This window comes from Amblyraja radiata, chromosome 14 (genome assembly GCF_010909765.2).
Source record: "Amblyraja radiata isolate CabotCenter1 chromosome 14, sAmbRad1.1.pri, whole genome shotgun sequence".
In the NCBI taxonomy this organism is placed as follows: Eukaryota; Metazoa; Chordata; class Chondrichthyes; order Rajiformes; family Rajidae; genus Amblyraja; species Amblyraja radiata.
The window spans coordinates 28,889,109-28,906,747 of NC_045969.1; the positions used below are offsets into that span (position 1 = coordinate 28,889,109).

The window sequence follows — 17,639 nt, forward strand, 5'->3', positions numbered from 1 at the left end:
CAGTCCTGACTTGAAGTGCTGCCTGTGTGGAGTTTGCAACTTCTCCCAATGATCGTGTAGGTTTCCACCGTGTTCTCTGGTTTCCTCCCACATCTCAAAGATATGTGGATTGGTTAGTTAATTGGCTTCTGCAAAATGCACTGGGGTGGAATTGATGAGAAAGTGAGGTCTTGTTAAATGGGATTAGTGTAGGACTAGTGTAAATGTTTGGTTGATGGTCAGAGTGGTTTCTATGGGCCGAAAGGCCTATTCCATGTAGTTTCTTGCTGTGTCTCTAGGAATGAGTGAGTGGAGGACTCATCTTAAGTTGGTGATTGTACAGTCCCTAGGCTAGATCCATTACTGCTGCTTCTATTTCGCAAATCTTTTTATTATGACTTATTTTTAACCCTTTTTAGGAAAATCTCAGAATCATTCGGAAACTTTTGTTTGAACCCTCAAATGCAAAAGAAAAGCGACGTAAATTAACATCTGTAGTTGCTGCAGATTTGTGTGATAATAGGAACAGAATTCCAGTTAGCTTTGATATGTTCAACTAAGGTGCCGTGCATCTCCTTGCTTCATGTAGAAGCTTTAATACATATTTACATCAGGGTATTTCGTTCCTGAAATCAATATTTTCAGTAACTAACATCGCTAACTCAACAGAAAGGATAAAAAAACTAAATTTATTTGTCAACTTTCACAACCAATGACAACTTGAGGCACAGTTCAACCAACCAACCAGTGAAATAGTTTTGAAATGAAGTCATTGTTAAAATGTAGAGACCCAGAAATCATGGCCGGGTTTCAGTAATTCAAATGCCCAGGAATAAAGAAAGTTCGGAAAGTGATGGACATTGCTCGATACATCATGGTACTAACCACCATCGAAGAGATCTAGACAGTGATACCTCAAAAAGGAGGCCTATAGCAACCCACATCACTGTAGACACACTCTCTTTTCGCCTCTACCATTGGGGAAAAGGTACAGGAGCCTGAGAACCATTACTTCCAGATTCAAAAACAGCCTCTTCCCATCAACCATCAGACGCAAGTTCTAGTTCAAGTTTGCGTTTATTGTCACTTAACCAACTAAGGTACAGTGAAATTTGAGTTGCCATACAGCCATATTAAATGAAAAGAAAAGGATACACATATTTAACGTAAACATCCACCATAGTGGAATCAACATTCCTCACTGTTATGGAAGGCAATAAAATTCAGTCATCTTCCTCTTTGTTCACCGTGGTCGGGGCCTTGAACCCTCCGCACTTGCCGTTGTGATGGTCTGACGTCCTGGCCCTCTTGTCGGGATGATCGAAACTCCGGCATTGGGACGGATTGGAACACTCCGCGGCATGGAACTCCCGAGCTCGCCACTTCTTACCAGAGACCACGGGCTTCACGGTGTTAAAGTCCACAGGCCCCACTCTTCGTCTGGCGATCCTCGGCTCCATGATGGTCTCCAGGAAAGGCCGCACCAATCCAAGTTATTAGGCCACTGGGGGGGGGGGGGGCGAAGATGCAAAACGGAGAGAAATCGCATCTCCTTCAAGGTAAGTGACTGAAAAAAAGTTTCCCCCTATTTCCCCCCCCATCCCCCTACATAAACTAGCCAAGAAACTCTTGAACCACACTGCACAAACCTAACAATAACCCTACCTCAGCAACAATTTACTGTGGGTTTTGATTAGATTGCACAGTATATTTTGGTTTACAGTATTATGGTCTGGTTACCGAGTATAACTGATAATTTATTGTAATATTGGTTATTGTATGTTGTGTTATTGTGCCTGCAAAACGGCAGAAAAAAAGAATTTCAATGTGTAGGAAGGAACTGCAGATACTGGTTTAAACCGAAGATCGACACAAAATGCTGGAGTAACTCAGTGTGCCAGGCAGCATCTCTTGAGAGAAGGAATGGTTTAAGGTTTGGGGGCGAGACCCTTCTTCAGACTTCAATGTTCTTGATTTCAATGTTTTGTTTCTGGTGCGTATGACAAACACTCTTGATTTGCATCCAGTCAGAAGTGGAGGAATGTTTCAGAGAAGATGGTTGTACAAAAATATTATCAAAGCTTTTGGGATGAACTCTCCCAATGGAACTAATGCATTGCCCTCTTTCACTTCATGCAAGGGTAGTCCCGGTTGTTAACATATCAAAGCTGAGCAGAAATCTGTCCCCATTGTCACCCAAATCTTTAAGTTACTATTGGTCTTGATTTACTGAATTGTGAAGGTTACTGTTGGCCATTGAGCGTTAAGTAAAAAGGGTTAGAAATGTATTCTGGGGTATACCTTTAGAAGGTTTAAAAATGCATCACAATAATAAAGAAAAACGGAAGCAGCTACAATCAAAGAAGTTGTTAATTGCTGTGTGGACACATGGGAAGTGCTGCTGGAGGGTCACACGTGGGAGAATTAACAAATACAGGGAGCTTGAGTGAGAAAGGCTGATTCACAGTTGGAGTCCTTGAACCAAGAATGCAGAGATTTATGTGGGGGGAGGATGAGGGGGGTGGTGGGGGTGAGGAGATTGATGGTACCGTTCGCAGAAACAGATGTACAGGTCAGAAGAGAAGGAGCTGAACCAAAGTGGACCGAACTGCACCAAGCAATGTGCGGGACATTTTAAGGGTTCCCACTCCCGGTATCTCCTCCAGCTCCCACCATCAGCTGAACATGCCTGGCACGTGGCTTTTGGATTTCCTGCTCCCACGAGTGATTCAGGGGGCAGCTGCGACATCGCACAAGCACTGTGACAACACAGGGGAGCTTTGATCTCCCAGAGAGCCATCCTGCCATTTTATGCCAAGCAAATGTTTCAAACAAATGAAATCAGATTAAGATTTTATAATGGTTATCACCCGTGTTCCCCTGATTTCGGGTCTCCCTTCGCTCTGCTTCTCCTGGGGTGATTAAATCCAACATATTACCAGGCCAGTAAAAAACATTGAGAATTGTCCTCTGGCAGTTTCTACATTTGCCTACAGTTGCCAAGACAGCAGAAAGGAATGATTATTTTTTGGATAAAGGTGTCTCAGTGTTGGTACCTCCCAAAATGTCATTTCCTGGCAAGGTGCAGGGTAGATTGTGCAGCGTAGAAATGTCTGTTTTTTCCCCCCCCCTTCTAGATATCTGACTTCATAATTGATTCCTGAAAGACCGATTTGAAAATGATCCTTTGAGGGCAAGAGGAAATAAAATGCTTTTAGTCGACATTAATTTAATATTATGTTCACTGTAGGATTACGCATCATTTTTACCCTGGATGAAGTATCGTTTATACAGAATCTCGTATTTTACATTGAGGCCGCTTATAAAGTTGCTGTGAGTATTTACAGAAAGTTCAGAATCTGAAGTAGTCATGATAATTAATTCAGCTAACTGCTTCACTCAGACACTGTTCAAAATCAACAGTGCAGTGCATGGTCTTTTTCTTTTCATTGTCTTGTAATTTATGTATCATTTATGTTTTCTGCATTGTCTAAGTCTCTGTGTCAGTGAATCTGCTGTAAGCAAGATTTTCATCACACCCATAGCGCACCATCCTTGTGTATATGAACTCAACTCCACTTGATTGTTAAATAAAGCAAGCAGTGCAGAAAGAACTAACTGACTGCATGAATGATGGCTCGGGTCACCAGGGGACCTGGCCGAGGAAACAGAAACCTTTCCAAAAACTGCTGCTGTTGATGGACCTCCAGTGAGCTGTGCTGGAAGATGTAACTTGAGAGAATGTTACTGACCCAAGGCCTTCTTCTAAGCGTCCCTTGGGATCAAGGGTCACCGGTCCTGTGTGTTCTGATGGATTGATGTAGGACACACGGACTCTGCCAAAGGTTAGGCTGAGAGGATGGTGCGTAGTAGGTCACATGGCCTGTGTGTGCTCTTGACCATGGCCTTGTGCTCCTGGATACCTTGACTCCACTTGGGCCAGAGGCACCCAGGAGTTGGTTGGGATATTGCATGTTCTCAGGAAGGCTATTAGCATATCCTTGAATCTTTTCCCCTGTCCAGCTGTTAATTATGTCTCATGACTCTCAGAGCTTGGAGTAGTGTTTGTTTCAAAAGTCTGTTGTTGGTCAGGCAACGACATAGCCTGGCCAACATAGACTACTGAGTGTAATTAGGGTCGCAGTGCTGGACATGTTGACATGGGAGAGGATGTTGACATTATTTTGTTTATCCTTGCAATAAATTGGAAAACTTTGTGAAGACAGCATTGATGGTATCACTCCAGAGCTTTGCATCCTGCCATCATGTGCTGACATGTTATACTGCTGTGTTTTAGCTTTGCTGACGTCTCCCGCTCCCATCAGGAATGCTTTGTTATTCGTCTGTACCCTTGCCTGCTTTTGTTCCTGCCCCTTGTCCTGCTGAAACTCATCCACCTCTTTGTTATCTTTATACTCATCTGTTCTGTTGTTCACTGCCCATGGGGAGCATTACCGTGCCACACTCTGGGATCTGTGAATGAGCCCGGATCTGAGTTGATCATGTTGAACGCTCAGTGCTGTAAATCAGATGTCACTGCAACTTCACTGGCACTAAATGGGGTGTTGCAACCAGCTTTTATTGTGGACTGACCTTGCAGAGTTCACTGAAGTGTTTGAATCGCATGTTCTCTATTATACAAACCTGCTGTTGAATAAGCGAGCTCGGTATTCCGAAAAATGCAAGGAATCATGGGATTTGTCAAAGGTCGTAAGCTATAACGGTAAATAGATTTCATAGATACTTTTGGTCCGATTTTTTGTCTTTTTTTAAGCTTCTATTTGTCATGGCTGATTCAAAGTACCAAGATATGAAGCTGGAAGATTTTTTGTCAAAAATACAGAGGAAATAAAGCCCTGTTTACACAAAGCAGATCAGCGCCGCTCAAAAGCTGGGTGGGGGGGGGGGGGTGGGGAAACCGGGCGGGGGGGCGAGCTGCATTCTGCCCCTACGGTACCCGCTGCCACTTCATCCAGCCCATCTTCAGCAGGATCTCTGTGTTGGACTGAGGGGTGGAGGGTGGAGGTGGAGGGCTGCCGGCCCACCTAGAAGGATAGGCCGAGCTGGAACCAGCGGCTGCAAGTCCGGGGCCACCCCGCCAGCCCAGGGCCACCCCGGACACCTCCGGGCAGGGATGGAACACCGGGGAGGGGACGGGGACGGCCCAGCAGCAACAAGAGCACCCGCAGCGATGGAGAGCCGTGCTCGACTCTGACCCCGTCCCCGATCCAGTCCCCGTCATTGTCCCCGACCACGGACGAAACGCAAGCGTGCACACAATGCAGCACCACTGCTGCCAAGACTTTATAGCTAGTGATCTATGACCTGGGCATGAGCAGTCGGAATACCGAACCCGCTAATGTTTAACTTACTGTTAATTTCCTAGTGGTTGCCACATGTGCATGATTTCAATTATAAAAGGATTAGCCTTTGGCAGGGAAGAAAACTAATGCTTGTCCTTTTTACCCCTCAGGATTACGGCATGTGGGAGCGCGGAGATAAAACGAACCAGGGAATAGCAGAGCTAAATGCAAGTTCTGTGGGCATGGCCAAGGTATCTAACATCTCCAATGGCACATAATATAGAATGCATGGACTAGACAATGACAACTGGAAGTTAATGCAGAGAAACTTTGAAAATATATATATTTATAAGGAGAGTGAAAAAAAGCAATATGAACTCAAAGTGGTGCAAGTTTTTTGGGGGGTGTAAGAACCTGAGGAAGTACACAGACAAGACTTTGAAGGTAACAGAATTGTTGATAGGGTGAAACAGCACCTCATGTTCTGCTTGGGTAGCTTACAGCCAACATGATCAACATTGAATTCTCCAATTTTAGGTAATTAACTTACAAACTATACCCCTCCCACCCTTTCCCCTCTCTTCTCTGTGCCCCACCTGGACTCGCACCCATTTCTCCCCGTCCACCTATATTCCATCCTCTGGCTTCACAATTCCCATCTCTTGTATCTTTATCTCACACTTTTTTCTTTTAATCTCTGGCCTTTGTCCAACCATTCCTGTCAAAACATCCCTTCATCTGTATCCACCTATCACTTATCATGCTTTGCCCTGCCAAGCCGCTCTTCCAGCTTTCTCCCCATTCACCACAAGCAGTCTGAAAAAGGGTCCTGACCCAAATCATTGCGTATCCTATAGAGGGCTATTTATTTTATTTGCACCTATGGCCTCTTTAATTTTATTAACAGAATAATAGAATACAAAGGCAAAATAGTTAACTATTGTCACTATGTATGGTCTTTGACCAGGCTTCCTTCATACTGGGCAGTGAAAAATAATTGTTATTGGACCCTCTTAGAATGTGGGGGTCATGCCAAGAACAGTCATGAATTTTAATGGCTTCGACAGATGACCTCGCCTTTATCAGTAGGTCAGAATGGATGTTTGCTGATGATTGCTCAATGTTCAATTCCATTTGCAATTTCTCAGTAAGTGAAGCAGCCCTTGCCTGTATGCAGCAAGACCTGGACAACATTCAAGAATGGGCTAACATTTGACCTTTGTACAACACATAAGCCAGGCGATCACCAGTTCTAACAAGGAGGAGTCTAATTACCTGCCTTGAAATTCAATGGGATTACGTAGCTAGGTTCCCCCATCACGATATCCTGTCTGGTTCAAAGAACCAGCCACGTAAATACTGCAGCTACCTGAATACAAGAGTGGCCAAATCTTTGTTGGGTGACTCGACTCCTCAAAGCGTTTCCTACCATTCACAAAGCTCAAGTCAGGAGAGTGTTGGAATACCTTCCCCTTGCAGTTCCAACAACAAAATAACTTGGTCACCATCTAGCACAAAGCAGCCTGCTTAACCGTCACCCATCCTCTGTTGTGGCTGTACTGTGTCCTGACCACAGAATACACTGTGGTATAGCAGTCTGGAAGGGTAAGCAAAGCCGGCACATGAAACACCACTACCTCCAAGGTCCTACCACCCATACACCAGCCCATACACCAGCCGACTGAGGGCCTGAATGATTTTATTTACATTGAGAATGCGTTGAAATTTATTGACTCTCAAAACCTAAGCAAGTACAATAAATGTTAAAGGTACACAAAAAAGCTGGAGAAACTCAGCGGGTGCAGCAGCATCTATGGAGTGAAGGAAATAGGCACCGTTTCGGGCCGAAGCCCTTCTTCAAAGAAGGGTTTCGGCCCGAAACGTTGCCTATTTCCTTCGCTCCATAGATGCTGCTGCACCCGCTGAGTTTCTCCAGCTTTTTTGTGTACCTTCGATTTTCCAGCATCTGCAGTTCCTTCTTAAACAATAAATGTTAATATTTCCAAACACAAAGCATGTTTGTTAATGCATATATAGTAAAACGATGAAGTCACTAAGTATACGCTTTGCCCTGTCAGTTGACTTTTTTTGTGTCAGCAGGAATGTACACATGCCATGCCTTCCTAATGAGGAATGGATCACAGTGAAATCTGATACAGAGATCTCTTATCTATAACAAACCTTTCATGCTTTGCCCAAAATACAACAGAGGGGCCACAAACTTGACCCGGCTCATCACATGTTCTGTTGAGGTTATCCATCATCACCATTTAAAGAACCTGTCACACGATCCTGCTGTATTCCCACTTGAAACTTCACATTTTGACTTGGCAGTGCTCGAGGAAGAAAGATCATGATTAGTTGTGTGGTCAATGAAAATGCAGAACCATATCTCCACTTTAGTTAGCAATGCTCAGGGCTCGGATTAGATCTTCTTGTCGGATTTAAGGTTCCCGAGTGAAGAAAAACTGCTAACGTGCTTTGTGTAAATGGTTCCTTCCTAAACACATGCAACTCCATATCTGATCATTCCTATCAAAAGAGACAGCCTGAATCACTGCAGGCACCTCCCTGGTTGATCAGCCCTTATGTGACTGGCTTCCATTGTAGGAGGTATATGTAATCGGTCACTTGCACAATATAATTAATGGATAATCAAACATAAAGATTACATTAAACTGGACAAATTTAACGTGATTATACAAATTGATAATATATTTGGAAGTTATATATTCCTATACTTGAAAATGGCCACAAATTGATTAAACATCTTGATCCAACTTTCTTGATTAGACTCGAGGCTGAGAAAATCAGACCACATCCCACTAGGTTCACCTGGTCCTATTGTAATTATTTAAACACATTGCCATTGGCTGAAAATTCAATTAATTGTTTTGGTTCAAAGTTCGTGTTTGATGGTAAACCCTTCAGGTCCAGGGATATGAGCGTGGACTGGCACTGTTCCAACCCGCTGGGCCAGCTTGATATGCTAAACCAAAGAGTCAAGAGCCTAGTAATGTTTCAACTGGGGGAGTCAGGGCAACAGTTCATTCCCGGCTGAGTTCACCAGGTCGATGGTACAGGTAAAAGGATGTTTGTTGGATCCTGGTCTAACTGTCCCCTGGGATTGCAGGCAGCGCTGGAGGCGATCGATGAGCTGGATTTGTTTGGAGCCTGTGGAGGTCCTAGATCAGTCATCCACGTTTTGCCGGATGAAGTGCAACAATGCCAGGTAATCTAGAGAGATTGTCGGGAATTACAACCTGCTCTGTGTTGATCGGTCCATGTACAGTGCTTTGATTGATTATGATTGATTTTTGTTTTCTCTTCCAGTCCATTCTTCTCTCTATGTTACCCAGAGCATCAACGTCAAAAGAGATCGATGCTGGACTGCTTTCGATCATTTCCTACCCTGCCTTTGCAATTGACGACATTGATCTTGTGAATGTGACAAAAAACGAAATAATTACAAAACTGCAAGTAAGTTCCTGAGCATTGAAGAACCATGTCCTCTTCAGCTCGCCTGGATAATATCAGTGAGATTCCATACCAGACACTGAGAGCAGCTGGAATTGGAAACTATCCAACTATTTTGGTTGGGAATGGGATCAGTGGGGTTGTACTCCAGAAGGGGGTGGTGGTGTGAACAGGGAGTGGCAATAACGTTTCATTGTTTATAAATTACGAGGATGAAGAAACTTGACAGCCACATTTCTAAGTAAGCTGGTTGTACTAAATAGAGTATTTATTGCAATACATGATGTAGAGCAGGTAAAAACCATTGATAAGTAAAGTGATTGGTAAAGTGGCAGATGGATTCAACGTGGAAAAGAGTGAGATCATCCACTTTGGATTCAAGTAGATTTTCTAAATGTTGAGAAGTCATTGGACAAGCAGAGGTAGTTAGGGGTGTGAGTACAGACATTAGCCAAACTGGCATGGAGATATAAAAAATAACCTCCAGAGATGAAGGATATGTTGGTGGGTTTATCTCATTGGACCTGAGATTTGGTGGGGTAGAGATTATGTTACAATATTGTAGAACTCTGGGTAGGACCTTCTTCCCCACACTGTTTGAGTTTGAGTTTAATTTATTGTCATATGTACCGAGGTACAGTGAAAAGGTTTTGTTGTATGCTAACCAGTCAGCGGGAAGACAATCCATGATTATAATCGAACCATCCGCAGTGAACTGATACATGATAAAGGGAATAACATGAATAGCATTTAGTGCAAGATAAAGTCAGTAAAGTCCGATCAAAGAGGGTCACCGATGAGGCAGGTAGTAGTTCAGGACTGCTCTCTAGTTGTTGGTAGGATGTTTCAGTTGCCTGATAACAGCTGAGAAGAAACTGTCCCTGAATCTGGAGGTGCACAGAGCTGGTCTTATATCCTAGTTTCTCACAAAGTTATACAGCAGGGAAACAAGCCCCACAGCCCAACTTGTCTGAACCAACCAAGATATCTACCTGAGCTAGACCTATGTGCCTGCATTTGTCCCATATGCCTCTAAACCTTTTGTTATCCATGAACCTGTCCAAATGTATTTTAAACATTATAATTGTTCCCATCTCTACCACTTCCTCTGGAAATTCATTCCACATACCCACCACCCTCCGTGTGGAAAAGTGGCTCCTCAGGTCCCCTTTAAGTCTTTCTCCTCTCACTTTAAATCTATGCCTTCTAGTCTTAGACTCTCCTACCCTGTGGAAAAGACTCTGGTTATTCACTTTATTTACACCTGTCACAATTTTATAAATCTCTACAAAGTCACCTGTTCACCCTTAGCCTTCTGTACTGCACAAAAAATGGATTCTCTACACTCCTGTCTCTCCTTGTAACTGAGGCCCTCCAGTCCCCATGACATATGCATGAATCTTTTCGGCACCCTTTGCCGTTTAATGACATCCTTCCTATAGTTGGTAGTGGGAACTGCGATGAGGATGCTATGAGGCTGTAGGGTGAATTGGATAGATTGGGTGAGTGGGCAGATGCATGGCAGATGCAGTATAATGTGGATAAATGTGAGGTCATCCACTTTGGTGGCAAGCATAGGAAGGCAGATTATTATCTGAATGGTGTCAGATTAGGAAAAGGGGAGGTGCAACGAGACCTGGGTGTGCTTGTACATCAGTCACTGAAAGTAAGCATGCAGGTACAGCAGGCAGTGAAGAAAGCTAATGGCACGTTGACCTTCATTGCGAGAGGTTTTGAGTTTAGGAGCAAGGAGGCCCTACTGCCGTTGTACAGGGCCCTGGTGAGACCGCACCTGGAGTATTGTGTGCAATTTTGATCTCCTAATTTGAGGAAGGACATTCTTACTATTGAGGGAGTGCAATGTTGGTTCACCAGGTTAATTCCCGGGATGGCAGGACTGACATATGATAAAAGAATAGGTCGAATGGGCTTGTATTCCCTGGAATTTACAAGGATGAGAGGCTATCTTATAGAAACATATAAAATTATTGATGGATTGGACAGGCTAGGATGCAGGAAAAACATTCCTGATGTTGGGGGAGTCCAGAACCAGGGGTCACAGTTTAAGAATAAGGGGTAGGCCATTTAGGACTGAGATGAGGAAAGATTTTTTCACCCAGAGAGCTGTGAATCTGTGGAATTTTCTGCCACAGAAAGCAGTGGAGGCCAATTCACTGGATATTTTCAAGAGAGAGTTAGATGTAGCTCTTAGGGCTAAAGGAATCAAGGAATATGGGGAAAAAGCAGGAAGGGGTACTGATTTTAGATGATTAGCCATGATCATATTGAATAGCGGTGCTGGCTTGAAGGGCCGAATGGCCTACTCCTGCACCTATTTTTCTATGTTGCTATAGTTGGGTAACCTGAAATATGCACTATGCTAGTCTAATATTGAAGATAATCAAAGGAATTAAGCGGAAGGACAGTGAGGGGGACAGAAGGTTAAAGTTGGAGCTAGGCAATTAGGTGATGCTCTTTTGCACAAAGGATAGGGGAAAGGTGAAGCCCTCTTACCTCAGCCCCTCCCAATGTGTGAGTGTCATTGCAGAACTTGAAAGGTTGAATGTGGCTGATTGGCGTTGGAGGGAGTGTCTATGTGGGTTGATGTGGCAGTTTATGCAGGAAATCCATAGAGGATATCTGTTTGGGGGTGGAAACCGCGGCTTTGTCATATGGACTTATCCCAGCCCAGTCAGAATTTTGTTCGTTATTATTTACTTTTTGTTGTATAGGGTCGATATGGCTGCTGTCGATTTCTGAGGGACGGCTACAAAACCCCAAGAGAGGTAGGTGTAGGTGTTGGTGTTGGTTTTGTATTTTCACTTGTACCGAGATACAGTGAAAAACCTTGTTTGCATACTATCCAGTTAAATCGTACCATGCCTGAGTACAATCAGGCCATACACAAATAAAACAGGTAATGCAAAGCGCAAAATAACAGTTTAAATATAGTGTTGCAGCTGCAGAGGAAATGCAGATATAAAATGTACAAAGGCTGCAACGAGGTAGATTGGGAGATTGGGACTATACACTTATCTTATGAGAGGTCTATTCAGTAGCCCGATAATATTGGGGTGGAAGCTGTTCCTGAATCTTGGTATACAGAGATCATTTTATGTGCAGATTAATTGATGCATGCACTAATCAACTTTTTGGCAAATCGGTTAAAATCAGTGGGCCAGATCACAGTGATGTTAGCTGGCAGTCCCAGAGAATGATGCTGTACACTGCAACATGCAGTACTGCGTTCCATATTTTTGCCCTTGCGCATTGCAGCATCGGCAGACAGAGAGCACTGCAAGTCAGATGCAGCCACTCTTTTGAATTGATTGATTCAAAGATACAGCACCTGGAGGAAATCCACATAGTCTTAGGGAGAATGTGCAAACTCCACACAGACAGCATACCAGGTCAGGATCAAACCCAGATATCTGATGCTGTGAGGCAGCAGTTCTACCAGCTCTTTTTTGTTTTAGAAGCAGGAAACTGCAGATGCTGGTTTACACAAAAGGACACAAAGTGCTGGAGTAACCCAGCAGGTCAAACAGCATCTCGAGGGAACATGACTGAAGAAGGGTCCGGACTCGAAACATCATCTATCCATATTCTCCAGAGATGCTGCCTGACCTGCTGAGTTACTCCAGCACTTTGTGTCCTGATTTTTATTTGGATTATTTAATACATTTTCAGGATTTGGGCATTGCTGGCAAGAAGGTATTTATCGCCCACTGTTGACAGCCCTTGGGAGCCACTACTCGAACCATTGCTGGTGATGGTGCCGAGGGAGTTCCAAGATTTGGACTGGGCAATGATAATAGAGTGGGAATATATTTCCCAGTCAGCAGGGTGCACAACACACAAGTGCTGATGTTCGCCTGCACCTGGTCTTATTCTGATGGCCTTATTCTTCTTGGTGGTAGGGATCATAGGTTTGAGAGTTGCTGTCAGAATATCCTGGGCAAGTAATTGTACTGCATCTAGTGGATGGTACAATCTGCAGCCACTGTCCACCAGTGGTGGATGGAATGAATGTTCAGTGTGGTGGATGTGGTGCAGGTCAAGTGGGCTGCTTTGTCCTGGATGCTGTTGAATTGGGATGCCCCTGAGTCACTGCTGGGATCAAGATATGTTCTCTTGTATTTCATATCTGGATCCTCCGCTTTAAGTCAGCCACAGCCTGTGCATCTAATGTGTCTTATTCATTTGACCAGGTTCACTGACCCTCACAAAAAAGGGAGTGTCTTGTGTTTTTGACGCTTCTCTTAACAAATTAATGTTACCATTTCTTTTGTTAACTTACAGTTTTTATTTGGTTTTTGTTGTTGTTGATTATTTGAACAGTATCTAAATATCTCTGTATTTAGAAGTGGTGGAAAAATGTCTCTGACAATACGAGCTGTCAGAAGCCATCAGACAGGCTGTGGTTGCGGCCTTAAATCAGGCTCTCTGCAGCCTAATTCCCATCACGGATACCCTGACTTTTGGAAACACCACTGTGACGATACCGAGAACATATCAGAAGCCCTGTGTCTGCAGAAGACAATGTGATAGCAAAATGAACATGATCTGAGGGTTGAGTCTGTCACAATATAATCAGTTGTAAATTATCCCACAAAATTCTTGCTGTGTTGCTGAAACTCCTTCATTCAGTAACATTTGCAACTACCCTTGGACCCTGTCATCAGGACTATGTCTGTCAATTAAAAATAGCTACCTCAGATACAGAATTTGCAAAATAATTCTGATTTAAAATGAATTACTATAAAACCTATCCACTTTTCCCTCGAGAGATATGTATTTTCCTAATAATTGTTGTTATACCTTGAAAATCCATTCTGTTTTTATTATTATTTGAAAATCATAACATCGCTACAAGTCAAAGTGCAATTGAAGAATGCCTCTGTTTTCAGGATCCGAACAGACTACATTATGACTCGGCTGAGCTGCAGTTGTTTGAAAACATTGAATGTGAATGGCCCGTGTTCTGGACCTACCTCCTCATTGATGGGGTATTTAAAGAAGACAAGGTGCAGGTAGGAACGGGCAGGGATAGTCACTGCTGAGTAACTGGCAACATATTGTTTATTCTGAATATCGTGGAAAAGACAACCTCTGTAGAAGTAATAATCATTTGAACCATCACTATCATTTATTACTCATGATATCATTCTGTTATAATAAGCGAGTTCGGTATTCTGAAAAACGCAAGGCATCATGGGATTTGTCAAAGGTCACTCGCAATAAACATTCTCGGCAACTGTGCTGCTGCATGTATACAGACCTGCGTTTCATCTGTGATCCGGATCGAACCCGGGTCTCCGGCGCTGCAAGCGCTGTTGAATTGCTACTGGACCGTCCCCGTCACCTCCCGAGTGTCCCATCCCTGTCCGGGGGTGGCCAGAGATGTCCAAGGTGACCCTGGACTGACGGGACACTGGCCCGGAGCAGTGGCGGCCCAGGCTTACAGCTAGAGCGGAGAAGAAGCTCTAACTCCACTGCTCTGGGCTGGTGACCCATCAGTCCAGGGCTGTTGGTTAACCCGGCGGGACAGACAGAGTTGAGCTGGAGTTAGAGCTTCTTCTCCGCGCTGGCTGTAAGCCTGGGCCGCCACTGCAACGGGCCATTGTCTCGTCAGTCCAGGGTCACCCCGGACATCTCCGACCGCCCCCGGACAGGGATGGGACACTCGGGAGGGGACGGGGATGGTCCAGTAGCAATTCAACAGCACTTACAGCTCCGGAGACCTGGGTTCGATCCTGACTACGGACGAAACGCAGGTCTGTATACATGCAGCAGCACAGCTGCCGAGAATGTTTATCGCGAGTCACCTATGACCTGGGCATGTGCAGTCGGTATACTGAACTCGCTTATTATTCCAACCTACTTTTGATTTAATAGTAAATTCTAGAATCAACTAGACTAAGTGGGACCCGTTGGGTCCCAGCATCACACGGGAGGGCTGGTCACCAACGCAATATTCCACCTCTCCACCAATTCCAATACTGCTCACCAGTGGGGGTGGGGGGGGGCTGTCTGTTGCGCTAGTATGGGTGTTGCGGGCCGAAGGTACTGGTTTCCAGAGGGCTAGTATAGACATTGTGGGCCGTATGGATACTTGGGCAGGCATCCAACTGTTGCAACGATTTTAAAAGCCAAGGCGAGGCAAACAATTGGGCTGCGGACACCCGACAACCAAAATTCATTTTGTGAACACAAACTTTTAAAAAAGGGCTGCAGCCGCTTTACAACCGCATCGAGGGGACTCACCATGGAGTAGACGTGCGTTCCGTGGTATTCGCAGCTCAGTCTCTGCCAGACCCTCTCGCTTCCTGGGTCTGGCAGAGACTGAGTGAGGCACAACACTTCCTGGTTTTATAGTCCCTCCCCCTGCCGCCAGCGGGGGCAGCAGAGAGAATGGGGAATTTTGTAAAAACATTAATATCTCTCTAATTTTTCATCGACGGAAAAAATCCTCCGCACTCATACGGCGGAGGGGGGCTCTGAGCGAGGTGGCCAAAGATGACGGCCGTAGGTGGTGGCGTTCTCTCGGAAATCGCAGCACAGTAGGCCAAAAGCGGTCAAGATCAGAGATTTAGTAATATAGATAGTCATGAAACTCATTGTTTGTAAATTCCAAAGTTTTGTATTATTTGCTTTAATCTGTAGCTCCTTGCTTGGCATCCAGATGACCTGGCAGTCCACATCTGAAATGCCACGTAACCCACTAACTAATTGGGCATGGATATGTCTTCCCTCTCCATGTCGTACATGCTGTAGTGGACGTGTTGGATTGTCTCCAGACTTTGCTGATGAAGCAAAGCAATTCTGAAAGAGAGCGGCCCACTGCTTATTTCTGGCCAGGTCAGGTTGTACATTTACTGGGGTAACTGTACAATCTAATCATGATTTCATCTCAGTGAGTTCTGGCACCTCCATGATGATGAGCTCCTCTTCCATCATTTTTGCTTATTTCTTTGGCAAGTGATCCTCATCCCACACTGATGACCTTCCTCCTGCCTCTAATACTTATTTTTCATGTCCAGCTCTACCGCTGCCCCACTGTGCCGCCCTTAAGGTGGTAAAGAAGGCATACGGCATGCTTGCCATCATAGGTCGAGGCATTGAATGTAAAATTGGGGGCGTTTTGTTACAACTTTACAAAATATATGTTGGACCACAATTAGAATATTATGTGCAGTTCTGGTGACAGTTGTAATTGTCACATTGTAGGAATTGTCCCATTGTCAGGCTGGAGAGAGTGCAGTGAAGACTCATGGACCTGCTTGATTTGGAGGACTTTAGTTATGGGGTGAGATTGAACAGGCTGGGCTTTATTCCTTGAAGTGTAGGTTGAGGGTAGACAAAAATGCAGGAGAAATTCAGCGGGTGCAGCAGCTTCTATGGAGCGAAGGAAATAGTCAAAGTTTCTTCAGATCGAGGGGTGAGACTGATTTCTGATTTGAGGGATGGACTGATTTCTTGCAGCCTGTTTATAGATTGGCTCTAACGTTTGCTGTGAACCAGGTAGTATGTTTCTTCTATTAACTGTTCCACTGGTGAGTATTTATTCAAACACAGTGGCATTTGTGTCAATCTAACAAATACTGAAATTTTAGAAGGGTGCTTTTCATAATGCCTCCTCTGTAGCTTTCACTGGTTAAAGTGCATATTTATTCTCTGCATAGAGGTTCTATACTATAGCAATATATATGAACATGTTATTGGAAGTATATCTATTTTAATGCTGTTAAGGAGTACAGCAGATGAGGGACAATTATCTGTAAAGCATTTCAGCAACAGTGCAGTTACGCTATAAGTTCTCTCTCTGACATGGTTACAGGTTGAAGAGTACAGAGAAGCCCTGGAAGAAATTCTTATAAGGGAACAGAATGGCATACGACTGGTGCCAGAACTGTATGCCGTCCCTGCTGAGAAGGTCAGGCACTGTGAAGCGTTCATTATCAATTATCTTAAGCTCCGACCATGTTTTCATTTCTTTTGTGGTACAACATGGAAACGGGTCCTTTGGCCCATCGAGTCCATGCCATTGATCACCTTTTACCCTGGTTCTATATTCTCCCACTTTTTCATCCACTCCCTACACACTGAGGCAATTTATAGCAGCCAATTCACCTACAAACCAGCACGTCTTGGGGATGTGGGAAGAAACAGCTGAAGGAAATTACTGCGGTCACAGGAAGATCTTGAAAACTCCACACATCGAGCACCCGAGGTCAGGATCAAACCCGGATCTCTGGCGCTGTTTGGCAGCAGCACTACCAGCCGTGCCACTGTGCCACTCATATGTTTTATTGAACACAATGGGGAGTATTACTGCCAATAAAGTAACTTGTGTTTACAGTGTGAGTTGACTGTTATGTAGGGATATATAGTTTAGTCAATTGATCTGATGTTACTTCTACTAAAGTGAGCGTATCATCCAGAACTCCTTCACTCTCTTGGTTATAGTTTTGTTTGTATGAGGGTTGAATAGTAGCCAGATTTGCATATCAAGCATTTAACATGGAAAACCATAGTGTTAAGAATAAACATTTGCAGCAGAAACATTTCCAGCTCTGTGCCTCCTAACAGTGTCTAGGTGTTAGTGGGTACCTGCCGCTGATTCCTAGTGTGGAAATGTAAGGAGATATTTTGCATCTGGAAGTGCTGTTCCTAGCTTCCATCAATGCTTTTGTCACCTTGTATTTCATTCCCCTATTTTGTCTCTCCACATGAATGTTGCACACTTTATTGTTCATACGTTTGTGAAACACTCACTTGGTACTATTGGTGGTTACATGTATTGTAGTTTGGTCGCTTTGAATGTCCAGGTTGACCATGTGTTTACAGTTAGATGCAAGTGTGTCATTTTTGTTTCCA

General features: G+C 44.2%; 1 protein-coding gene across 1 annotated transcript in view; it reads left to right on the forward strand.

Moving 5' to 3' along the window:
- Positions 1-17,639, forward strand: part of phka2 (phosphorylase kinase regulatory subunit alpha 2) — a 73,757-nt gene that overhangs the window by 9,240 nt on the left and 46,878 nt on the right. Inside the window, exons 6-12 of the mRNA XM_033032930.1 lie at positions 3,230-3,312; positions 5,453-5,533; positions 8,416-8,514; positions 8,616-8,762; positions 11,492-11,545; positions 13,670-13,792; positions 16,600-16,695. Coding sequence (XP_032888821.1) covers positions 3,230-3,312; positions 5,453-5,533; positions 8,416-8,514; positions 8,616-8,762; positions 11,492-11,545; positions 13,670-13,792; positions 16,600-16,695 — 683 coding nt within the window. The remainder of the gene's footprint in view (positions 1-3,229; positions 3,313-5,452; positions 5,534-8,415; positions 8,515-8,615; positions 8,763-11,491; positions 11,546-13,669; positions 13,793-16,599; positions 16,696-17,639) is intronic.